Here is a 25,447-nt window from a genome sequence, read left to right on the forward strand (position 1 = left end):
TCATTTTATAAATTAAAATAAAGCTTTGAAGAGCAAAAATCCCAGACAAACAAATGTATATGATATACATATATCTGTAAAAATTTAAATAATGTTCATACAAACACAAAACATCACATTTGTCTAAAAAGATTATATTTGTTGCTTGCAATGTTTGTAAAGTGCTATTTATTGTTCATGCGAGGTCACGCATTTTTCTTCACTTATCACACTTAACCCACAAATAACCAATGCCACAAAATGCAGTTCATATGAATTCACTTTATAATGTATGAGTATCTAAACTAAAGTCCTGATATAAAACTGGGATCATGCAAAAAAATTTACGATAAACCTGTACATGATTGTTTCTTTTATCTTTTCCTATATGGATCTTATGAAACTTTCTTCACTGATAAATACACATTTCCTGCCAGCAATTGATTCAACATTATCAAGGAATTTCACAATTAGAATAAAAATGTGAAGCAAACACTGAACAACCTTTGAAACAGAATGCACTGACCAAATATATGGTAAGACATACAGTCGGATGAAAACTTGCTGTAGCTCAAAGGAAATCTGTCTAGATAATATATTGCTATATCAAATATTGCATTAATGTCCTTAAAAATGTCAGAGATGTAAAACGATGTAGTATTCTGCAAACGATAACCTCAAAGTGCCATTTAGCAAAGTGTCTGGTGCCCCCTCCCAATAGCATAGGTATGGTACAAGTTTATGAATCTATAACAGAAAAACTGAAAACTGATTTAGACATCAAGACAAAATCAAAGGTTTCTCCTCTTCTTTCTTTGCTAAAAGTACTGAAAGCATTGATGATGAGAAAAAGTAAAACTCCACAGCATAGCTGAGTTCATACAGCTCCAGATTGACACTGAGAAGCCATTCAAATACAGCAGAGATGTGTTTGTAAAAGTAATCCACCTGCACGAAGAGGATGCAGTCTGATACAAGTTGTCAAGAAAAAAGCAATTGTTTGGTTATTTTTCAATTATTATTTGATAAAAATGTACAACAATGCATAACTTCAGATGTATTTTACTCTAGCTGTCTTTATGTACAGCAAACACTATACGTTGCCTTGTAATTATAAGGTTCTATCTGCGTTCTGAGCAGTTTTGAGATAACAAGCTTCAAAGTTTTTGCATTCCATTTGACGTAGATAAAACCTTTTTGTTTTCTAAAAAGAATCCCACAATGTAAAGAAAAAACAACACATAATGTAGGCTAAGTAAGAGAATATGTGAATAACAAACTGTTTGATAGAAACTTATATTTTCAAGGCGATGACTAGAAAAAAGATGTATGCATATTATTGCAACATATTTGAACATAAAAGGATACAGAGGATGGTGGCAGAAATCTGTATTGTTGAAGAGACAATGCGTAGCGGGTAGAGGACCTGCTCATACCCGGTCAGCATACATTTGCTAGTGAGGGAGGTCAGGATGGTGAAGTACAGACACACACACACAAAGCTCAGGGCAGCACCCAGATAATGCAACAACGAAAGCTCTGCTTGCTACAACAAAACACAAAGGACAAAATCTTTTCTCATATTTACTGTAAAAGAAATCTTGTAATAACTATGTAGTAATACATTTAGAATGCTTTGTCATAAAAATGTATGTAAACTAATAATGAAAAGTCTATTTTAAAATTTCACATTTTTAAATCATCCACATTCATCATATTCTCATACAGTACGTGTACAGGAAACAGCCTCCAACCTGTACAAAGTTTATTTTGTGACCACACCTATGATAAACATGACATGAAATGTTGTGTCATACTTCTCCTGTGACACGATGTAAAGAACTTAGCTCCGTTCCTTTATGTTCAGAATGAGACCATTGCCAAGGAACAAAATATTATATTTGATTGTCCTGTTAATGCCAAGAACTCTATTGCGCTTTTTAAGGACTCGTCTGTGTTAAAACATTTAAGTATTAAAGCGGCAAATAAAATTAATAAAAATAAAATATTTGAAAGTGCTTACATTACAGTTCCCAGCCACAAAAGCACCAGCAGCGGACACACAGCCTGAAACCATAGCGATCTTACTGAGGAGACAATTAATACTGCTCCTGTCCAGAATGTGTGCGTGATGAAAAATGCAGAAAACCAGGACTGTGAGGACAAAGAAAATGCATATTACAAAGATTTTTATTATTATTATGAACTATCTCCAGACAGTTCAGTCTGACTTCACATTTATGATTCACTATCGTTGTTTTAAATGAACACCAACGTTCTGTATATGCACTAACAGTCATCTAATCATTCTTCATTATTACATTTTAGAACATTTCATGACAACTAAAATAATGGTGCCAGTATTATGTAATGAACAAAATGTTCTTATATATCAAACCTTATGGTTTTAAACCAATGTCCCATTTAATTCATAATTTACAAAAGAAAATAATTCTGTGACATGTCTAAACTTTCCTCCGTGTATATAAATATAAAAGTAATATACCCACACAAAAAAGAACCAGCATTGATTGTTGCAGAGAAAAGGGAGTTTTCTGGAAGGTTTGTCCCAGTTGAGCTGCAAAATAAACACAAATGGAAATCATGTGTATTATGATGCGAATAAACATTTTTTTATTTCGAGGTTAATTTGAAAACAAACCTTATGGTGGGAATGTGTTGCAGAGTGCAGCACGTGCCCGTTTCATTTATTAAACACGAGTTTCTGTATTCCCTGTGAAGATGTTAGAAACCTCACAATGTTATAAAACATTAGAAATATATTATAATTAGAGAATGGTGGTTGAGATTATCACTTTACCAGTTACTAAGTGAGCAGACATGGTTAAGACTTAATGCTATTCCATATCTGTGGAGAAAGACATAAGAATATATAATATAATAATAGACATAATCTGACTTCTATCTCATTTCTACTCTTTCTATATAATATATGTTGTTCCAATTGCTTCCATAGTTTACCTCATAAGTCGCTTTGGATAAAAGCGCCTGCTAAATGACTAAATGTTAATGTAAGAACCATTTACTAAAATGAACAAACAAATTAACACTTAAACCTGTTTGCTAAGCCATTCTCTACCATAAAAGACAAAGTCATGTTTATATTGTATGTTCATCAGTAAAAAAATTACAAAACCAGAGCCAGGCCCCTGTGCTGTGGCAGAAGCTTGACATTGTTTGGTAGTTCCATTTTCACTTCACGTAGAGATGAGTTGGTCTGTTTAATAAGTAAACCGGAACCTTTCATAGTGTATGCGTCAGATTCATAGAAATTGCTGACTGTATGTCAAACAATGTCAAAATATTATACTTGTAGAAATATAATAGTAATGGAGCAACAGCCTATAGCGAGACAAAAGTAGCAACGGTATGAGTGTCATTGAGAAGTTTGCTATTGCTATTGAACTTCTGTTGGTCAGACATTCTTGATTTATAGAGAGCAAGTAAGATCAGTCCGTTGCAGTCTTTGAGCTTTTCTGATCCCGACTTCAGAAAAGTATAAGGTGCCTAGACATTTATGACACCAGTACTCAATCGGCTTGCAAAGTTGTTAAGCTGGTTATACAACAATCATTTACGTGTCATTATAGGCTACTATCATAATCTAGATATCAATGAAGTCTTTGAAGCTGGCCTTAATGTTTTAAGATTTTTTTAAAACATAATGATTTATCTATCATCCATCAATGTAACAGCATGTGGAAGATATAAAGTCTAACTTTTACATATGTATGAGTAGCAAACTATCAAAAACACTTGTAATAGAAATTCTGTTAAGAGATCTAACTGACTGTGACAACACGACAACATGTACGTGAAATGAAAATAAGAAGAATGGCAAAGAATCTTAAACTCACACTGTCCAGCATCCGATGAATGAGATGGCACACAGAACAATGGGTAAGATAACCCAAACACCCATGCTTCTAGATAACTGATTGAGGATCAAAAAAATGATGATGTTAAGCTCAGAAGTGATCCGTCCCAGAGGTCTTGAACGTTTAATCATTCAGCCTCACAACAACATCTTTTGCATCCTTTTATTTTCCTCTGGACACCTAAATTAATTCTCTCTGTACACAACTTGACTTTACCGGTTTACTGTCCCCACGAGTCACGACCAGATGTGCTACATTCTTAATGAAAAACGCAAAGGAAGATTTGAGACAGGCTTCTCCATCCAGCCACTCCCTAATGGCAGTCACCTTTTCTTTAAGACGAAAATATCACAGCTACAAGGCAACTTGGGTTGGGTCAACTTAGCCTCTTCCCAGTGTTTACTTAATGACTTACTCACAGTCGTCATTTCTAAAAGCATGTTAGCCTAGAGGGATGTTAGGAGAAATATGTAAGTTTACATAAACATTCACTCAGTTATTGTATATGTTGCATATAATAAAATGAAGCATTGTTAAGCACTTAAGACGGTGTAGGACTAATTGATTCACAAGATTTAAACAGAAAATATATTCACATATAGGCTAACTAAAAATCCTCAGGGATCACTGGGACCAGACCATATGAAGGGCAGACCAAAAGCAGATAAATACATGAACACTGCCCACATTTGCCTCTGGTTGGAGCTTGTTTAAAAGTCAAAGCCCTTTATCTCACAGCATCGTCTACAGTTCAAGATGTCGTTTTCCAAAAACAGGATTTATTAAAAAATATATATGCTCATTTTAATCCGTTTTTATGCTGATTTAAATCAATCCTCTCCTCCAAATTAAGCAAACTAATATCGTTTTTTTTTTTACATCTAATTGTCGGGTGAACAGGTGAACACAATTAAACCGCACTAAACTATAAACCAAAGGGTGGACCTATTAGTTTCAGGAGAAACTAACAGGATTACCAGAAACTAACAGTTTGAGGAGAAACTAAGAAGATACAAAACATTTTTCTATGTTATAAGATGTATAGAGGGTATGCATTGACGTCACTTTCCCGCGTGAACACGCCGGTACACGCTCCCTTGAGTGGTAAAACTAAGGCAAAATGGCTGCATTCAATAGGAGGAACAAAAACCGGGACTAAAACACGCAATTATTTGACACTCAAATGTTGCGCGGAATTGCGTTTACTGATATTGGACTGTGTCCCAATTCGGGGGCCGCGTTCTTTGAAGGCTGCATTTTAAGACCGATTGAGTCACAGCAGCGCGACTATAAGCTGGTAAGGCTGTCCCGATTCAAAGGTTGGGCTGTTTTAATCTACATAAACGTGTCATATTCTCTAAAATAAAATATCATTTTTCTGGCTCCGTATTTGTTAAAAAAAAGTCATAAACGTCTCTGCTGTGTCCTGCTGCTGTCACCACGCAACACGAGCAGCAGGTGACGCAATTAGGAAATCCTCTGCGAGGCTAGACCGTCTCATTTCAGTTCCGTTCTTGGACTTTTGAGGCTGCGTGCTTTGAAAAACAAGTCCTCGTTTTTAAGTCCGCAACCTAAGAAGGTTGTATCCCCCGAATTGGGACACAGCTATTGTATCATTTTGCCCAGTGTTTTACCACTCAAGCAGGCGCGTTCACGTGACGACACGTGGATACCCTCTATAGGTCACTTGATTTTTGAACAGGAGAGTTGTTGGCCGCTTCGGGGTCCTAAATTTCAAAACAATCGAAATGGCGGCGCCTGTAAGATGGAGTCTAATGCGCTATCTACGGTTTCACTCATCAGCAGGACAGTTTAGGTTGGAAGAGACATTTCAGATCTCATTTACAATAATAAAAGTATATATGTATTAATTGATAATATATTGTTACCTGACGTTTGCGCTTTGTGTTTTATTCATTAAACCTTCGACAATTTGGTCTAAATGAGTTACTCGTTTTTGTGGGTCTGAATGGACACATCGACCAGATCTCTACCTCTCCAAATTAGTTAACGTTACCGTGACATGCAGCGATTCCTATGTTATCTATAAATCTATGTTAATAACCTGTATGGCTTGTTCGAAGCACTCTGGGAAAATGATCTTCAGTCGGCCTACCCCATTTCAGCTCAACACATGAAAAGGGCGTCAATCTCTTTTATTTTCTCACTGGCATGCAATTTTTCATTAATAAATGTATGTTTTATTTTCATAAGGATTCTGCACTGTAGGCGAACGTTTGACTCAAATTACTATGATAAAATAATAGCCAAAAACTCATATTAATTGAACTGCGTAACTATATATTACCTTCATCATTTAAAAAAATAGCATTATGCTTAAATGCATTATGGTTTTACATTAGTAATAAAACACTAGTATTAATGGTATTTAGGTGGAAGCTATCTTTTTTTCATAGTGTGTCCAGTGTCTGTGTGAAGAAAATGAAGCAGCTATAACGTATTTTTTTCCATAGATTGACAGTAAATGAAAGAAGTCAGTGTTATTCACTCTGGGCTGCCCAGACCCATAGAATAAAGTCTCAACAGTATGAAAGCAAAGCATTTTCAGGTGAGGCATTTTATTTTTTACCTGATGTCCTCTTTAGTCCATAACAGATCAACCATGTTGAATAAATGTTCGGGATCCTAAATAGAATATATTTTCAAAACTGCTATACTAGGTATTATTTATTATATTTATTTATGAATCTGTGGTCCTACTTGTGACAAATTGGTCATTTTTATTGCAGTGCGAAAGCTTTCAATTTTAACTCAAGACACCCCGAATCCTAGAAGTTTAAAGTTTCTTCCTGGTAAGCCTGTCCTGGGGGCAGGAACTAAGGATTTCCCCACTTCAGACTCAGCTGAAAATTCCCCTTTAGCCAGGTAAATACCGTTTTAGCTTTGTTGCCAATCTTACATTATATATTATACTTCTGCAGAAAGGGATTTCAATTTATCATTAAATCTGCCGCAGTGATGCTGTGTATTATTATATCCAACAGGGATCTTTTCCAAATCGAAGGCATAAAAAGTGTTTTTTATGGCCCAGATTTTATCACTCTGACTAAGGTAGCGTTTGATTATTAGATTTGAATGTTTGTTTGTACTGAATTTAACTTTGTAAACTTGTTGATTATCAAAGACAGATGATGACGTTGAATGGACAGAGATTAAACGGCATGCCGTTGAGGTCATCACTAAATTTGTTGAGAGTGGTGAGCCCATCACAACTGGAGCAACACATGCTGAGTGCTGTGAGTGAAACTTTATCAGTAAAAGATGGTTTGGTTGTATTGTGGTTGTATACAGGATTTATAGAACTAGCATTTCATATTTTTCAATTATCATTTTCCAGATTTTCAGTATTTTATTCCTCTCTTTATTTTATTTTCAGCTGTCACAGAGGATGATGATGACATTGTCTCTATGATCAAAGAACTTTTAGACACACGAATCAGGTATGAAACTTAAAGATTTCATAAAGAAACTTTTTTATCTTGAAGTGAAATAAATACCAACAGCTTGTTTGTCAAAGAGGCACTGATTGTTTACTGTCACCATGATTTTGCCAAGTAAGATGTGTTTCTGGATCAGCATCTTATCAGTGATATACATATACACATACACATACAGTATACATATACACACACACATATACTGCAGTTTGATTTATATTAATTGGAATGCACAATAAAAAACATGATTTCTGAAAAAAGATTCAACAGAGTTATCTCATTTTGGAACCAAACTCTTCATATACACACATATATATATATATATATATATATATATATATATAAGTTGACCAATGCGATCTCTGCTTTCTTTAAGACCTACAGTACAGGAGGATGGTGGTGATGTCATATTCAAGGGCTTTGAGGATGGCACTGTAAAGCTAAAGTTAGTTGGCTCCTGCACAGGCTGCCCAAGCTCCACGGTTACCCTAAAAAATGGCATCCAGAACATGCTACAGTTTTATATACCTGAGGTCGACAATGTAGAACAGGTGAGATATATAGACTTAAAATCCAGATTTTTGTGTCTACATGAGAATTTTTCATATTTGTGGCTGATCACATCAGTCTTTGACAGTTTTATACCCCTGTTTAATAAGGTAGAGGATGAAGTGGATGAGATCAACTCTAAAGTGTTTGGTGAACTGGAGAAGAAACTGCAAGACTAGTAATATGACGACCTATTCTGTCCCCCATATTTCAACTTAATGTTAATGTGTTTTATAGTGGGATTTCACCCTAAATGTGTTACAAATTTAGATTCTAAATCTAAAATTTGATTTAATATTTAAGCAAGTGCAAAGTCTTCAAAAGTTTTTGTGTTTTCGTTATCTTGGTTGAATATTGTGATTGCACCAAGATAGAGAATAACAGAGCACTGCACTTTCTAGACTACCATCACAAATCACTCGTAGTCCAGCACTTACTGTGTGATAAGGATTTGTGGTTTTTAACTGGTTTTATTTAGCTTGTCATTGAGAAAATCTTCAAATGTAAATGGTTATGCTTGTAATATAAATATTCATTGTATATTGCAATTTCACAGACATACCATCATTAAGTGAGAATATATTTATGGTGTCAATAATTGCAATGATTCTAAAACATTATTAAACTTGAAAATGCTGTGTTTAGAGCTGATCTTTCACCATGCTCAGAGGCTTGCTTGGAAATTTGTGGTGGAAGATTTGTTAGTATTCATTGTTCATTGTTAGTGACTACATCTGCCAGTCAGCAGCTTTGGAGGACCTATAATAAAATTAACAGCTATGTAAGACCATATAGTTGTTCCGGGATAATGTTATGTATTAAAATCCAAGGTGTTCAAAACCTTTGTTTTAGAGGTATTTTATTTCTTTCTTACATTCAAAATAACGCACTGTAAAAAATAACACAAAAGGTCAACATGTTTGTTGTTCAGTCTGTAATTTAAGAACATTTCTACTGAATGAGAGATTTACATTTTTCTTTAAAAATATATAGAGCTTTTACATTTGGGTGAAGTTCTGCTGTATACCTTTGTCAGCAATTACTGGTAAAAGTTCACTTGATTTTAGCTGTACCATATGCAATATGTAGATTGTGGAATTTTGCCCATTCTTCTTATTGCACCTCAAATTAGATAAGACCACTGGTGAACAGACATTTTCAGGTCATGCCAGATCTTGAGAGTGGATTCAAGACTGGCACCTGCTATGCCATTTCAAATTGTTAACATCTGTATTTAAATAACAGTAATAGACAGCAGAGGAGTGAACTGATTTAAATTCACAGGGCTAAGGACAATAGTTGGCTTAGTGTAAAAGAGGAAATCTACAGTTATAAAAAATAATAATTTTAGTGACTACTTTTTCAAATAGAATTATTAGTTCTATTTGTGTGGAAAAATAAAATACGTTTGAATTTTGCAGTGCACCACAGGAGGGGCGTCGCAAGTGGGGGGAAACGGTGACGGAGTACATAGGGCTTTGGTATGTGAGGGGCCTTGAATTTCCTGAAATTATTATTATTTTACAATTGTGCGCTTATACTGCGCGTCTGTGCAACTTCTATGTTCTCCGCTAATTTTGAGAAGCTTCGGCAGACGTCTGTGTAAATGCCTCACACGAGCACAGCACGCATGCAACAGCGAACTGCACGGTAGTGAAGTGGAATGGACTCAAATCCCAGCTGAAAGCATTCTGTTATCACCCCGCTAGAGATCCGTTAATTCCGCTCCGTGTTTTCCATTTCCCGCTCACAGTCAAGTGTTCACTGACTCCGCTCACAGCCGATGATGGATAGTTTCATCGACAGGTAGATGAAGTACATTCACTTTACAGCTAATGCTTGATCCGATAAAATAGTATTTGGGTAGTTTGTTTTTAGTATTTGTGTCGGAAATGTTTAAGTGCGGTGGCAGTATTTTTGGAAGCCTGCTTAAATGATTGAAACCGAGCTCGGTGGTCTAAATGAACACCAAATTCGCTGTTCTTAGCCTTCACAAAAATTAGGCAGTTGACTGTGAGAATTATATTCAGCAGACAACCCAAAAAATAGTTGGAATTGAATATACAGGGCAGGCTGCTAACTTTAAAATAATCACTAGAAAACAATGCACACTACGGAGCGCATGAAGGGACAAACGTCTCGCGCTTTTTGTTTTATCTGCGTATTGAGGTAAACTTTGGATAGGTACGACGTTGAGGCAGTTCTTCTCACATATTCAATATATTAAATAATAACCTGCCAAATCTGAAAAGGTCAATAATATGTAAGTAATAAAAAGATGTGCTAGTATATTTAGGCCTTTTTATTTTTAATAAGAGGGGAGCACACTCTCGACTTGGCATTAAACTTTTTAAGAAATTATTAATTGGCAGTCTCAGTTACAATCATGAAGTGGCATTATTACTACCATTTATGCAGTACTAGCCTATTCTTACACTACACACGTTACTGTGGGTAACATAAAATACATTATTTTTGTACTGTTCATTAGTTAACGTTAAATGTGTAATGTTTTGGACTACACGGCACAGTGTCTCTATTAATGAAACGCAATTCGAATAAAAAATAATTCAACTCTCACTTCATGTTTAATGGGAGACTGAGGTGACCTATTAATATTTAAGTATATCACAATTCATACAGAAATAAGATTCAGTGCTGTATTATAAATAAATATAACAATTTAATTATATATATTTGCTGTATAGCGCGGAGGGGACCCACACATTACCTTTGCACAGGGCCCGAGATTCTGTGCTACACCCCTGCACCACAGCATTATGGGGGAAAAAGGAGTGTGAAAACCTGTCAAAAGCACTGTGCTTAAACAGTCTGATCTCGTTTGTAAAGCTATTTGCAAGTCAAATTATGGGTGTTTCGTGTTGTGAATGTTAAGAAATATTTCTGGTTTTGATGTCTAACGTCAAATTAATTGTGAAATCATGTAACATGAAATCGTTTTTACAACGTTGCGCTTGGTTCTGTGCAATGTTAAGTCTTCACTCATCTTATCTGATCCTGGATCAATATTGCAGGTTGAATCAGTGCTGTACTTTAACCTATATGCGCATGCGCGGTACGTAAACCTCAGTCTGTCTACCGGTGAATGAGTCGACGGAGGGTAAGCAACGACAACAACAGCTACATTGCATGTGCACATATAGCGTGACGGTTTCTTTTATTATTCATGATTTGTCATGCACTCGGTTCTGTGAGTCGTGCTGTGCAGATTCTGTCTACTTCTGATGTGTAAATGAAAGCAGTAAGTGCACAGACTGAACACTAGACAGTGTGCTAATGCGTGGGCCTGAATTTAGACAGCATTGCAGGAAAAACAAACTCTCCAGTCAGTACCACTGCTAACCAGCCATAAAGAATCGCTTATAATTTAAGTTACTGCATTTTTTGTGGTTCATACGTTCGTTTGGAGAACTAACACAGGGTTGAAATGGTAATTTGTGTTGTTATGTTGCTGAGTTAGCCGGTTAGCTTACAGCATTGAGAATACGTTAGTGTGCTAATAAGCTAACTCTCTAGTGCTGGTTAAATGCGTAAAATGTATCAATTCGGTCTTCAAAAACATATAGTGTAAATAATATTAAGTCTGATTTGCTGTGGATCTGAGCTTGGGTTGTGTTTTTAAGCAGGGTGAGTTTGCATAGTGTGCTGAGGCTGACAGATGGCACTGGCTGTGTTTCAAAACCTAGTAAGCTGCCTACCTAGACAGCATGTATTTCGGGAATCTCATAATAACCAAAATGCTCATTATAGTAAATTTGCTAGGTTTGCAGCTCTTAGTGTAAAGGGATGGCCCAAAATAAAAATTGTAAATTTATCCACCCTCATGTTGTACAAAACTGTCTATGACTCTATGGCGGGACACACCAAAAAAAGATCATTTGAGAAATGTTTTAGTGGTTTTATATCCATACAATGGAAGTAAGACAATGTTTGGTTATCAACATCCTTTAAAATATCTTCTTTTGTATTCTGCAGAAAAACGAAAGTCATTCAGGTTTGGAATGACATGAGGGGGAGTAAAAGATATTTTAGGTGAACTGTCCCTTTAAGTTCACAGTAGTGATGTTGAGCTGGAGTAATGAACTGTATAGTCAGCAGTAGTAAGTATAGTATCATTCCCACAGGAAATCATTTGTCGCCCGGTACAGCAGAAGGTGTGAGCAGCTCTCCATGGCCCAGTTCGGAGGGCAGAAGAACCCTCCATGGGCGGCTCAGTTTGCAACTGCGGTATCACAGCCCGGCCACACAGGGCAGTCCATTGACCTGAACAGTTTACACTGTAAGTCAAACTCTCAAACACTCAATTTGATGGTCAGTGTTTTGATGGCATTTATCTATTTCTTGTGTTTATATATTATATGTTGTCACAAGTCTTGGAGCTCCTGTAGGCACAGGCACGTGCACACTCAGTCAATAAAACTCGCTCTGAGTGTTAAGCATCCATTTCTAATTGTGAAAGTTGTGCTTCAAGATGTTTTTGTTTTGTTTACATTGATTTTTTTGATATGTTCGAGTTTGATGCAGTTCATCCGTGGTTTGTAGCAATACAGTATCTTGACTCTATGGTGTTCACTCATAGCTCTAGGGGTACAGCAGCCGTCCCTCTTGGGTGCGTCCCCTATGTACTCTCAGCAGTCAGCATTAGCCGCAGCCTCCCTCAACACACAGTCTGCCGCTAACTACCAGCTCTCGCAGCAGACTGCAGCTCTCCAGCAGCAGGCCGCTGCAGCTGCAGCTGCTGCATTACAACAGGTGAGAGCCCGTCTCTGTAGGGTCGGGTGGAGATCTAACACCATAATAAAGCTGATGTATTTTCATACTGCTGTTTGTGACTCTTCATCTTGCCTTTATGACTAAAAAGCTGATTTTTGGACACAATGTACGACAACAATGTAGTGTCACGGTTTGAACAACTTGAAGCAATGTTGCTGTTTTACTTAACAAATGCTACTGCGTGTACTGCACATTTTTCAATAAGTAGCAAGCTAGTTTACCATTCCAAACATAGCAATTCACGTAGAACAATTTGGTTAAATGTATCTGCCGAATTTCAAGAATGAGAGCGTTTTGTTTCACTGTGTGTTAGTGTGAATGTGGTGTTTACCCTGAGCTAACCTGTTCTTGTGCTGTTTATCACATTGTGTATCATTGTTGTTTTTACGTTGTTTCTTTATTGGAATGGTCCTGCTGTGTGTTACTAGTGGTTGAGTAATCTACCCCCCACAGTGAACAGCTTTGAGACACCGCTGTTTTATTTTAGTCTCAGATCAATTCAGCCCTGCAGCAGTATCAGCAGCAGCAGCAGCAGCAGCAGCAGCAGCAACAACAGCAGCCGCCACCCCAAGCCCCCCCGCCGCAGCCTCCCCCTCAACAGACCCTTTACAACATCCCTCATCAGGTACACCTCCTTGCGTTTCACAATGTTTACCCTACTTCTAAATGATCAGAATAGTGTCAGATCTGTACTATACAAAACACAATGACGATATGTCTTTTTTTAGTTCCAAATTAAAATGTTGAGGTCAAAGCTTGAGACCAAATCATAGCTACAGTTCTCACTGTGTCACAATTTTAGTAGTGACTCCTGTACTCTGCCGCCATGTGAAATGGTAGTGCGCCCATACTGGGATTACAACCATGACATAGGAAGTGAAAGAGCATGGCGATAACTCAAAAGCACTGCAGTGCATGATATATGAATCACACTGCTTTAAACGGCCAAAACCTCTTCTTGTCTGCAATTTTTAGCTGAATATGCAGATCTCTCTTGCAAACTCACTCTGTCATTGTAAATATGTTCACTTTTATTGGTGAACTCAAATTAATTTTGTTTTTGACTAGCCAGTCAGCTTTTTACAACAAGTCTTTGTTTTAATATGATTTGGAAAAGCTGATTGGTTCCACTGAAGAACGTTTATGCATGTAATCTGACATTTGTTTTTTCTTTCCTTATAACAGCTTCCACAACCTCAACAAGCCCTGCTTTCACAGGTACACTCCATTTGCAAATTTTGAGTTTGCATCATATTTGTATCTCAAAGGGCTGAATTTGTTCTGTTGCATAGATGTACAAAAACAAGCAAGAGAACTTATGACAATTTGAGATGTGCCCATTTGTGTTGTCTTTTGCAGCCCCCTGTTGCCTTGCCCACCAGCCTGAGCCTGTCGAACCCGCAGCAGACGGCACAGATCACTGTGTCCTACCCGACGCCTCGCTCCAGCCACCAGCAGCAGACCCAACCCCAAAAGCAGCGTGTTTTCACAGGGGTTGTTAGCAAGCTGCATGATACCTTTGGCTTTGTAGATGAAGATGTCTTCTTCCAGCTCAGGTTTGTTCTAGTCAATTTACATCACATTAGATGGTCAAACAGATAAGCCCACCCCATATTCCCACCAGTTTTGTTCGATACCCAAATAAACGTTGCAATGTTTAATAGTAGCACATAGCCACAGTGTTACGTTTGTGCTTAGTTTGGGCTCGTCTTTGCCGTGGTGTGATTTATGAAATACTTACGTGTTTGTAGTGCCGTTAAGGGAAAAACACCACAAGTGGGCGATCGCGTTCTGGTGGAGGCCGTCTACAATCCCAACATGCCTTTCAAATGGAACGCCCAGCGCATCCAGACCTTACCTCAGCTGTCCAACCAAACGGTGAGCAGATCCACATGCTCCAAATAAATCCACAGCATCCGATCTAGCAGATACAGTGTGATATCGATCTACTTCCACCGTGTGTCATGTAACATCTGTTGATTCCTGTGTTCTTAATCTCCATGTAGCACCAGCTGCCCCAGCCCTTACCTCAGGTTTCCCAACAGCTGTCCAGCTTTTACTCGGAAGCAGGAATGCCACGCTTCTCTGACACACACCATTCGGTGGATTCAAGACAAAATGTAACTCATGCCTCTTGACCCCCACGCCCCAAAACCTCTCTTTTCCTTCTCTTGATCTTCTACTTGACCTGCTTCTCCATTCTCCTTTTTCACTTTTTTTTAACCCTTTCAAGTATTACAGCCCACAGCTTGTGTGTTGAATGTCTTGGGAGGATAGTGTAGTTGTGTATAGACTGTTTCATTGGACGCACGCGTCTGGCCTGCAGTTAACTTCCAGTCTGTGTTTGGTTATGATATAACAATTTAATTTATATTTAATTTACATTCATGTTAATTTATATGAATATTTAATTGTATATTAACTGTATTAAATTAAAAGGTCTACCAGAAGTTAAATTTGGGACACAGCGTTTGTTTGTGTTCTTTTCACTGAAACAGTCTATACAGTGCGTGTTCAGTGGCATTTCAGGTGCTTTTCCTACACATTTTTTTTTTTTTATAAATGATAAACAGTTTTGGTGCTGATTTTGAATGCTTGACTCTGAATAGGGGTCATCGCAATGGCAAAATTTCAGTAGTCAATATTAATAACAGTGAATTGTAAGGTTTCCTTACCGCTTTAATGCCACAGCACAAACCAGAGACCATTTCAAAATTGTTTTTCTAAATTTACTATTTATAGGTATGTGTTTAGGTAAAATTATCGTTTTTGTTTCATTCTGTGAACTGCTTACAATATTTCTCCCAAATTTTAAATAAAAATTTCTATTTGCATTTATTTGCAGAAAATGAAAACTGTAGAAACAGGTTAAAATAACAGAAAGGATGCTCTGTATGTTTTCAGACCTGAAATACTACAAAGAAAACAAGTTCAGATTCACTTTTAAGCACTACAACGGTCATATTTCTACATGTATTTAGGAAAAGTTTTAGAAGTACTTTTTATGTGATAATCTCCATTTTAATCACAGTTTTCATGTGTCTTGTCATGCTGTCAGTCTTTCACATTGCTGTTGAATGACTTTGTCACTCCTGAGGTTTGATTTTTCTTTAAATTCAACAGACACTGGACTGTTGGAATGGTCACTTATTTTTTTCTGCGGCTGTATATGTATATAATTAAATTAAGTTACGTTAAATGTCTTAAACAGTAGTTGTTTAACAATATAATATTATATGACTGAAAAATATAGACATACATTTTTATCTGTATTGCCCAGCCCTAGTCTAAAGCCTTAAGTATAGTTACTTTTGCACAGCCAAACGCACAGCCTTGCAAAGTATACTTCATATTGAACGCAGACAGGCATTCAACACATGCACATTGCGACAAATTGCATTACCTCTCCTTGCCTACAGGGGTCCGAAAGGAGCATTTAAGCAGGCCTTGCCATGTTAAAAATGACAAAATCAAGTGTGTCACCTGGTGGATAAACTTAATACTGCAAAACAATTAAATGTGCATGTGCGATCTGCTTGTACAGTACGCACATGCGACGAAATCTGCGTCACACGCACTGTACACTGACCCTCGCATACATGTAAAAACTTAAATATTGAAGCATACTTTAGGCTTCAAGCACAAGCTTATTGTGATATCAAGAAGTTCTCTTTTGTTTTAGAGGTTTGTTCATGATTGCACACCCATCTCATGCGCTCCATCTCTTCTGTATTTCAGAGTCAACCCCCAGGCCCAAACATGATGAAACCAGGTCCCACAATGCTGCAGTCTCTACCCCCGCCCACCACGTTCAGCGTCCCGGGCCAGGGACCTCCTCCATCGCTTCTACAAGCCCAGCTCTCCGCAGCCTCTCTGACACCACTGCTGCACAACCCACCACAACCCCTGCTGCCCCAGCCACCTCCTAAAGGTACATCAACCCCTCCACGGTCCTTCACAGAGTGATAGATCTAGAAAATCTGATGATCTATGTTTTTCTCTATGTAGAGTCTGTGTTCTCAGGAGGTTTACTCCAGCCCCCAGTGCGCATGATACCTCAGCCCCAGCAGGTGAGGCGCGTGGACCCCTCTCCTCGCTTCCCCAGTCGAAGTGACCGACCAGAGCTCATCCTGAGGAAGGATGACCGCAGGTAGTGTACTGTAAGATGCTGCGGTTGTGTTGAAGAAAAGTGTCGTTGCATTAATGTTGCGTAATACTTTTTGGCTGTGTTTGTGTAGTCGGGAGAGAGAAAGAGAACGAAGAAGGTCAAGAGAACGTTCACCCACACGGAAACGTTCTAGAGACAGATCTCCTCGCAGAGAACGTTCTCCAAGACGGCCACGCAGAGTCGTACCAAGATATACCGTGCAGTTCTCAAAGTTCTCCCTCGATGGGTACGTTTAAAAAAATCGAGACAAACGTTCAGCTGCAAAATTTTCTTTTTAGTTATTTTTCTCTAAATCGGTATTTATTAATGATATATATTAGATGCATGGAAAGCTCCTCCACTTTTTGCTCATGCCACAATGAGTTTTTTTTAAAATAAATCTATTCTTGGCAGTTATAACTGTGATGTGATGGAGCTTCGCCAGAGGTATCAGAGCCTCTACATTCCCAGTGACTTCTTTGACGCTGTGTTTACCTGGGTGGATGCCTTCCCCGTAACACGACCTTTCACCTTTGGAAACTACTGTAACTTCCACATCATGCATAAAGAGGTGGACTCTCTGGTGAAGAACACGGCCGTGCTGGATCCACCTGACGCCAATCACACATATAGCGCAAAGGTATCACCTATGTTTTTACATGGGTGGAAATCTCAACTACTACTATTCAGGAAAATGTTTCCAAACAGTCGTTTAATTCTCCATGTGTGACTGTGAATGTTGATGCCTGTTGTAGGTGATGCTACTTGCCAACCCCACTTTAGATGAGTTGTATCATAAGTCCTGTGCATTGGCAGAAGATCCATCAGATCTGAGAGACTCCTTCCAGCACCCTGCCCGCCTCATCAAGGTACACCTCTCTCAACAACATGAAAAACTAGTCAAAATAAGCTTTTATTAACGAGCATTGTTGCACTCGTTAAACTGTGATGTACAGGGATGGACAACATTAAAGCACCAGGGTCTTTGCAAGTAAAACGCCAGTAGTATTAAGACCATCTCTATGCTTTTATCAGTTTTGAATGGGGTTTTTGCAACCCACATTTGTGATCTGACTGTACAGTGATACCAATATGCGTGTTTTATTTCATGATTTGGTCATTTTGGATAAAATTGACTTGTACCCCTGGACACCGAAAGATGTTTGTCCACCCTGTATTTGACCTGGATAGTTTTTGGAATAAGCTTCTCTGATGTCTCTCCCGCAGTCACTGCCAACTTCGGCCTTTGTGGTCACGTGTTCTTCAAAAGTAACCTGTGTTCTTCTTTCAACTCTTATGTTTTCAGTTCCTGGTGGGGATGAGGGGCAAAGACGAGGCCATGGCCATCGGGGGTCACTGGTCTCCTTCTTTGGACGGGGCTGACCCAGAAAACGATCCCTCGGTCCTTATAAAGACAGCCATACGATGTTGTAGGTCTCTAACAGGCATTGATCTGAGTTTGTGCACTCAGTGGTAAGTACATTTCGTTTGGTCAGAATGCATCTCCTGTAATCTCCATGTGTGCATCTTTTAATATTAGGCCTTAGTGTCACACAATAAGGCCTGAGGGGCAACACCAAAGCTCTGCATGGTTTTACAGTGTACCTCCTGACATGTTCAATGCTTTTGTGTTTGATTTATTTTGTGTTGATTTTGTTTTGCAATGTTTACGCTGATGTCTGTGGCAGTCCTGCCTCTTTATCTATGTGGTGAATGCATTGATTCTTTTGCTCCGAGACCAGAACCGGAGGAGTCGACCGCCATCGTTACTTTCTGTTCTCTATGACCTTTGCCTTGTGTTAAATATCTTACATATTTAACTTGCTTTCACTGTGTCTCAATCTGTCCTTCTCTCACCCCCCCGGGGTTTGTACGCAAGCAACCGGTTCAGATTCACTGTGGGTGTGTTTGGGAGGGGCCTGATGCAAGCGGGAGGGGCCTTCGTCGTTTTTTTGGTTTACATTGTCTGTCGACCTCCCCGGTACGTGGCTGCCGCTCATCCCGAGAAACTTTCGGGGGGTCGCATTACCAAGAACGGGGGCGCAGGGGGCTCGTTTGGGGGAAGTGTGTGTGTGAATTTGTGTGATGTCTCACAGAATGTTTCTTTCCAACGCGCTTCTTCCTTTGCGACAGGTATCGTTTTGCAGAGATACGCTATCACCGCCCTGAGGAGACTCACAAAGGGCGGACAGTCCCCGCACATGTGGAGACAGTGGTTTTATTTCTCCCGGATGTTTGGCATTGTCTTCCTACCCGCTCAGAGTGGGAGGGCCTGTCCCGCGGACTCAAGGAGCAGCTGGCAGAGAAACTCCTGGCCGAACGGAAGGAGGCTGATGGAGAACAGGCACTGAACGCTAATCCCTCTCTTCTCATTTCCGCTTCTCACAGGCACAGGAATAGACAAACAAAACACTCAGAAAGACACAGAAAGAATCAGACAAGTATCACAGGCATCATACAAAACCCACTTGTCCCATCCCTTTCCTCATTCCTGTCTCATCCCCGATCCTCCACCCCATTTCCTCCTGCTCTCCCTCTGTCACGCAGTCTCACACACAGCTGGAAGAGCTTAGGTCCTACTTTTATGACACCTGCTTCAACTGGTAAAACAGCTTCCAGCTGCGGCCGCCATTGACATGCCAATCTAACGGTTGACACAAATTCCTGCTTAATTCCCCATCTGATTTCAAAATTCTAAACTCAATTCATGCATGAAACCAATGACATTTACAAAATCAATGCTGGAATCTGGAGGGCCAGTTGTGAGTTGTGTTTATAATGTGTTTGTGTGTGTTTTTTAGAATGTTTTACCTGTTAATTCAGTATCTGCCGAATACTCTCCCAGTTGTCTCTCGTCGGTCTTTTTTTTAATTATTTTTATTTACACTACTCTTCGATTGGATTGTGTCTAGATTTGGATGTCATGATGTTGGTTTATGCGAGGACAGTTCTGACTAGCTGTTTAAGATGCCAAGCTAAAAAGAATGTATGGAGAAAAGCAATATACTCGCAAGATGTAGACGTAGGGTGTCATCTCTTGAGTGCACCTGCCCCCAAGTCCATCTCTTGAACCCACTGTCATTGATTATCTTTTTGTATTCCACAGAACTGGCATTGATTGGCTGTTGAGTGGGATCTGTTTCTGAGAACTAGAGAGCTTCCGTGTATCCTAGCAGTTTTTTTTACCCAGTCGAGAGCTCAGTAGGAGGAGACAATGAGACACACTTGTGACCTTTGCTTCTTGCACGGATCAACTTTTGTTTCAGAAAACTCACGTGGGGTCTGAGAGTGGCTGTTTTAACACATTTGTCCCTTTCTTTTTTCCTGTCTCACGTCACATGCACAGGAGGAGGAGGATAAAGACGAAGACGATTTGAAGGAGGTCACTACGCCGACTCACTGGTCTAAGCTAGATCCCAAATCCATGAAGGTAAGGTGTAGTATGATTGCGAGCGCTTGAATAAAGCTCACAAGTGTGAACCCTAAAGTGACACGTTGACACGCAGGTGAATGATTTGAGGAAAGAGCTGGAGAGCCGCACGCTGAGCTCTAAAGGACTGAAGTCCCAGTTGATCGCTCGGCTTACCAAACAGCTGAAGGTGGAGGAGCAGGTTGAGGAGTCCAAGGAGCCAGAGAAACCTGAACCTCCTAGCGTAGAGGAGGACGAAGTCTGCAGAGTGGAGGATGACAGAGAGGTGAGACAGAACTGATCAGAGGATGGTTTTCCAATGGAACTTCTTACTGATCAATCAAATGCAAACGTGATGTGTTTTCAGGAGGAGGAGCGAAAGCGGCAGGAAGAGCAAGAACGTCAGCGCAGGGAGAGACGATATGTTCTACCGGATGAGCCGACCATTCTCGTCCACCCTAATTTTGCTGCCAAGAACGGCAAATTTGACTGCAGTATCATGTCGTTGAGTGTGCTGCTGGATTACAGACTGGAGGACAATAAAGAACATTCCTTTGAGGTGAGGAGCACGGCTGACATTGAGAATAGGGAAATATTTAAACGGGAAGTTCATGTTGCCCATATATTGTGCCTTTTTTTGGGCAACTCGAGTTTGCGTTTCCCTCTCTTTTACCACATACTTGACATCCTGTCATCTCTTTAGTATATTTTCTAATAATGCACACTTTGGATGACGCAAACAACGCTGGTACAGAAGAAATTCCTGTTTCAGTTTTTTAACACTTCACAAACGTTTGAAAAAATACAGCCAACACAACATTTATAAACGAAACAAAATGTTAAAGAGTACATAACTAGGGATTTTTAAGGTCCAACTTTGGTTTATGGAGTGTCCAACAACAAGTTTATGTACATAGAAGGTGTAAAATCACGATTATTTCGTAATAATCAGCAGTTATTCTTACCTTACTTCTTGACTGACTCTCAAATGATTCGTTACGCGATTCATCTGTCTAATCCCCTCCTTTCCGCTAGCCTAGTCTGATGTGATTGGTCAGATGGTCTAGTCTGCTGTGATTGGACTACCGCGAATGAGGCTCACGAGCTACAGTGTTTTGGGGGAGAAGAGTGACATTTTCGCTGGCAGTCCTAGCAAAACGTAGGCGGGCACTATATGTAGTGACGTAAATCCGCGGCGGTTCGCGAATCAGACTAGGGACGACTCGTTTGCGTGATTCAGAGTCGACTCCCTTTTTTCCAAGCCAATAACTTTGTTATTCATTCACCTTCGGATTTAAAACCTGGCAGACTGCTTACTTGCAAACAAGGCAACATTACACACTGCATGAAATGTAATTTTCATGATCTCATGTTATGTACTCTTTAATTAAATATATTTAAGATTATTTAAAAATGAATATAAAATCAATAAAAATGAAACCGGAAGTGCTGCAGGACCAATGTTTACATCTTGCGAAGTGGTCTATAAAGGGCAAAAAAGACACAAATTCGAAATCCAAAAATTGTGACAAAATGGATTGAAACAGGTTTCCTAAATCCTCCCCTTTTTATATTGGGTGGACCAAAAATATATTCTTCCTCTTACTTTTGGCATAGCATATCTTTACAAGATAAGTCAATCCAAGAATGCATTCTGACAGGGTCATTCTTCATCTAAGATGGTAGATGTATATATGATCTAGAACAAATTCACTGCACTAAACCTCTGTATGTCTGTTTAGGTTTCTTTGTTTGCTGAACTGTTCAATGAAATGCTTCAGCGAGACTTCGGCTTCAGGATCTACAAAACACTCGCTTCTCTTCCACACAAAGATGAGAGAAGAGACAAGAAAGACAAAGCTAGAAAAGACGCAGAAAAAAGGGACCTAAAGAAGGAGAAGGATGAAGAAAACGGAGAGCCGGTCTCTAAGAGAATGAGGGATGAAGATGACAGGAGGAAGGTGGGGGAATGATACATTAAGATTGTCTATGAATTGCACACATGTGCTTTGGTAAACGTCAAAGTAGCATCACTATTGTCTATAAGAATCCTGTTTTGTAGCTTGAGCTTTTATTTATGCAATCAATTGGAGCAGCGCACTGCAAACAACATGAATCGGACCCTTCAGCTGTAAATGTATTTATAATATTGTTTAAATTGTTTCAGTTTAAAGCAATTGTTAAGAATTATTAAGATTTAAAAAAATCTATGACTAACCAATGACTGTCCAGCATATACTTATTTTGACACTTGAGCATTTATTTAAACATGGAGATGAGGCATCAACATCAATGTGTGTCTCCTGAGTGTAGGACGAGGAGAAGGAAAGAGGTATTAAGAGAGAAGAATCAAAAGATGAAGATGAAAATGAAGATGGGAGCAGCAACAACAATGCTGATGAATATGACCCCATGGAGGCAGAAGATGCAGATGACTATGACGATGATGGTAGAGATCACACTAAATTACATGCGGATGTGACGATGGTTACATTTCTTTGACTGACATGATCTGTTGTGCTCCACAGATAAAGACGATGAAGACTCTAATGGGAGAGACAGAAGAGACGACCGCAGAGATGACCGAAAACCTAAAGACCGACCATCGAAAGATAAAGTGAGTTTGACCTCCATTTCCTGCACAAGCAGTTTTAAGTAGTTGGTGAACTAAGAAGAGGTTGGATTGATGATGTAATCATCTCATCTGTCTGTAGGATGAGAAGAAAAAGCAGATGGTGACATTTAACAAGGACCTCCTGATGGCATTCGTGTACTTCGATCAGAGTCACTGTGGCTACCTGCTGGAGAAGGACTTGGAGGAGATCATGTACACGCTGGGCTTGCATCTCTCACGAGCTCAGGTGCTTCTCTTTGCTCTCTAGTGTTGAGATGGTTTGAGGAGTTTTAATGAGTTCTTTCCGTAGAGAGTTTACAAATAGGTCGTAAAATCTGTCAAGCTTGTCAATAACATGACAGGCTCTTTTTTTCAGGTGAAGAAATTGTTAAACAAACCCATGGTCAAAGAGTCCTGCTATTATCGCAAGCTAACAGACCGACCGAAAGATGAACCCAGCCCGACGTTGACCTCTAACGCTCACATAGACAACCTTTTAGGTGTGTAAAGATGATAGCTGAAACGAAGAGGGTTATTTGTAACACAAGAATATGACTCCATCACCCGGGAGTAGACTAAAGCCGTGTGTGTGTGTACCTGCAGGTAACAAAACCTTGCTGTCCAACCAGAAGAGCAAGCAAAAATCAGAAGGCGTCAGCGAATCAGGTAGCCTGATCGTCTATAACGGAGCCATGGTGGATGTGGGTAGCATGATGCAGAAACTGGAGAAGAGTGAGAAGAGCAGAGAGGAAATCGAGCAGAAACTCATGCAGCAGGACATTAAAATGGGTATTGGTCTCATTCGTCTTGCTTTGATCTGTGGTTTCATAATGCTTGGAACACATAATTTAAGACTTCAAAACTAAAGCCAATCTCATCTGTTCGTTTTGTTTTGTAGAAGAGAATTCAAAGAGTATGGCAGAGCTGGAAGCAGCTAACCACAGTCTTCGCAGAGAGCTGGAGGAAGTGAAGAGCAATCTCAAAGAGACCGAGAACAGCCTGCAGTCCTCAGACCAGCAGAAAGGCAGCTATGAACAACAGCTTCACAGCACAGTCTCCAACCTCGACAGCGTCATGAAGGAGATCCAAAGTGTCCTAACAAATGTATAAACTTTGTCATTTGTTGTAAATTGAGCTAGAGATGTACAGTCTTTCATATGAATTGTGTGTTGAACTCTCTCTTCTGTACTTGATGCAGGTTGATCGCTCAAAAGATGGTAACAGGAAAACTCAAGCGAATGGCTCAGACGAATAACCGTCCCTGTCCAGCTGATCAACATCTACCCCCAATATGTAAATAAGCTTGAAACAAAAACGATTCTTAAGATACATTTATTTAGATTTTCTTTTTTGTTTCTATGTATAAAGTTTTAATGACACTGGGGGTAACTGTAAACTCATATCTCCTCCTCATTACTCTGTAATTCAAAATAAAACTACATTTGGGCAGAGTATCAGTAAACACTTTACAAACGCTTGTTTAATGTTTCTTTAAAAGATGTGAAAAAGTCATTTGGTTAGGCGTATGTTTTACAAACGTCGCTGGATTTCACATATTCTTGTTGAAATGATACATGACTTGTGCCAGTACGTGCGAGTTCTTATTAGCAGAGTTTATTAAGCAATAAATGTGTTATTTATGTTAAAGCTGAATTGAGTTTAGATAAAAGCAGTTGGTGAGTTTATACGAATTTACATGTTTACTGATCCGTTCTATTGTTAAAAATACAAACATTGAATAAAGGTGTTTTGTTAGATATGCTTTGTTTTGCAGCCGTGTCACCTGTACGCATGCATCTGAATCAGTGCATGCATACCAGTTTGATTCCAGATTATTGCTCTTGAAAACGCGTTACGTTTTATTTCCCGGTGGACTGTTAATGTTTTGTTCTTTGATTCTTGTGTAATCTAGTATAGCGTGAATGTGGACATGTTCTGGTCATTGCAAACAACGCCAGGCCAGTAACCCTGTCAATGATGCACAGATTGTATGGGGTCATGTCCTGTGTACTTCACAGAATATCCGAGTGATTGTAGACTTTCAGAATCGTGTGGATTGAGTGCAGTATGTTTTTTCTGGATTTTTTTAAAGGCAATGAATTCTCATGGTTGACTTATTTTTGTTTCTTTTTGTTAGCTCACTGAGGAGGAGAATGATTATGTGATTATAGTGGGGAAGGGAGGTTCTGCTGAGGGAAAAGAGCCAAATTTAGTCAAAATGAGCCCAAAGCAACCAAGTGCTTATTATTTTTCTAATCTTGATGTACTTCATGGTTGTCCTGGTCAAGGAAAAAATAAAAGTGGTTCATTTTAAAAGTTTCACAGAGTTTAATTCTGCTTTTCTGTTTTGTATTTAAGTGTGGACAACTTTGTAATGCAGTTTTTCCCCAGTAGATGGCAACATTTTCTTTTGCTGGAAGAATTAGGTACTTTTTAATGGGGAAAGTGATTCTCCTATCAAAAAGGCAAACAACTCTTTAATAGACAAGTGGGACTTTTATTGCTGCTGTTATAATTGATCTCATTTTTTATTATTATTAGTGATTAAACCCCTGGTCAAACTCCTGCGATAAATAATCTGATTGAATTTCAGATGTC

At 39.1% G+C, this 25,447-nt stretch overlaps 3 protein-coding genes across 7 annotated transcripts; 2 read left to right on the plus strand and 1 right to left on the minus strand.

Moving 5' to 3' along the window:
* Positions 1-209: 209 nt before the first annotated feature.
* si:dkey-228d14.5 (uncharacterized protein LOC796266 homolog) lies at positions 210-5,175 on the minus strand. Of its 2 annotated transcripts, XM_057342766.1 has the most exons (8): positions 4,095-5,175; positions 3,858-3,934; positions 2,801-2,848; positions 2,642-2,713; positions 2,490-2,557; positions 2,003-2,133; positions 1,348-1,525; positions 210-947 (listed from the first exon to the last, which is right to left on the minus strand). In XM_057342766.1, exons 2-8 carry the CDS (start codon positions 3,920-3,922, stop codon positions 760-762), a joined length of 750 nt encoding a protein of 249 aa, XP_057198749.1. In that variant the 5' UTR covers positions 3,923-3,934; positions 4,095-5,175; the 3' UTR covers positions 210-759. The 2 variants fall into 2 exon arrangements, with proteins under 2 accessions (XP_057198749.1, XP_057198747.1); XM_057342764.1 differs by having other exon boundaries at positions 3,858-5,175.
* Positions 5,176-5,181: 6 nt separating this feature from the next.
* zgc:110319 (uncharacterized protein LOC796111 homolog) lies at positions 5,182-8,730 on the plus strand. The gene is made up of 8 exons (XM_057342767.1): positions 5,182-5,694; positions 6,353-6,447; positions 6,629-6,764; positions 6,884-6,950; positions 7,024-7,135; positions 7,276-7,339; positions 7,713-7,887; positions 7,996-8,730. The coding sequence occupies exons 1-8, from the start codon at positions 5,627-5,629 to the stop codon at positions 8,062-8,064; spliced, it is 786 nt and encodes a 261-aa protein (XP_057198750.1). The 5' UTR covers positions 5,182-5,626; the 3' UTR covers positions 8,065-8,730.
* Positions 8,731-9,644: 914 nt separating this feature from the next.
* On the plus strand, positions 9,645-25,168 carry ccar1 (cell division cycle and apoptosis regulator 1). Of its 4 annotated transcripts, none has more exons than XM_057342281.1 (26): positions 9,645-9,691; positions 12,031-12,185; positions 12,486-12,658; positions 13,167-13,304; positions 13,865-13,897; positions 14,039-14,235; positions 14,431-14,557; positions 14,686-14,799; positions 16,418-16,610; positions 16,688-16,829; positions 16,918-17,073; positions 17,241-17,466; positions 17,582-17,695; positions 18,133-18,299; positions 18,960-19,170; positions 20,173-20,256; positions 20,333-20,521; positions 20,603-20,794; positions 21,978-22,196; positions 22,549-22,684; positions 22,764-22,852; positions 22,950-23,096; positions 23,226-23,349; positions 23,453-23,638; positions 23,748-23,953; positions 24,048-25,168. In XM_057342281.1, exons 1-26 carry the CDS (start codon positions 9,669-9,671, stop codon positions 24,102-24,104), a joined length of 3,798 nt encoding a protein of 1,265 aa, XP_057198264.1. In that variant the 5' UTR covers positions 9,645-9,668; the 3' UTR covers positions 24,105-25,168. The 4 variants fall into 4 exon arrangements, with proteins under 4 accessions (XP_057198264.1, XP_057198265.1, XP_057198266.1 ...); XM_057342282.1 differs by lacking the exon at positions 9,645-9,691 and adding an exon at positions 10,897-11,006; XM_057342283.1 differs by lacking the exon at positions 9,645-9,691 and adding an exon at positions 11,023-11,147.
* Positions 25,169-25,447: the final 279 nt, after the last annotated feature.

The sequence above is a fragment of the Triplophysa rosa genome, linkage group LG9 (assembly GCF_024868665.1).
Source record: "Triplophysa rosa linkage group LG9, Trosa_1v2, whole genome shotgun sequence".
Taxonomy (NCBI): domain Eukaryota; kingdom Metazoa; phylum Chordata; class Actinopteri; order Cypriniformes; family Nemacheilidae; genus Triplophysa; species Triplophysa rosa.

Coding starts and splice junctions, on each gene's coding strand:
- ccar1 (XM_057342280.1), top strand. CDS start 11,913: ATGAGGGGGAGTAAAAGATATTTTAG. Junction 12,659..13,166: donor CAGCTGCTGCATTACAACAG/GTGAGAGCCCGT, acceptor GTTTTATTTTAG/TCTCAGATCAATTCAGCCCT. Junction 23,639..23,747: donor GCAGCAGGACATTAAAATGG/GTATTGGTCTCA, acceptor TTTGTTTTGTAG/AAGAGAATTCAAAGAGTATG.
- si:dkey-228d14.5 (XM_057342764.1), bottom strand. CDS start 4,009: ATGATTAAACGTTCAAGACCTCTGGGACGGATCACTTCTGAGCTTAAC. Junction 2,849..3,857: donor TTCATCGGATGCTGGACAGT/GTGAGTTTAAGA, acceptor CTTTCTCCACAG/ATATGGAATAGCATTAAGTC. Junction 2,134..2,489: donor CAATGCTGGTTCTTTTTTGT/GTGGGTATATTA, acceptor TTGTCCTCACAG/TCCTGGTTTTCTGCATTTTT.
- zgc:110319 (XM_057342767.1), top strand. CDS start 5,627: ATGGCGGCGCCTGTAAGATGGAGTCTAATGCGCTATCTACGGTTTCAC. Junction 5,695..6,352: donor TCATCAGCAGGACAGTTTAG/GTTGGAAGAGAC, acceptor TTTTTTCCATAG/ATTGACAGTAAATGAAAGAA. Junction 7,136..7,275: donor AGCAACACATGCTGAGTGCT/GTGAGTGAAACT, acceptor TTTTATTTTCAG/CTGTCACAGAGGATGATGAT.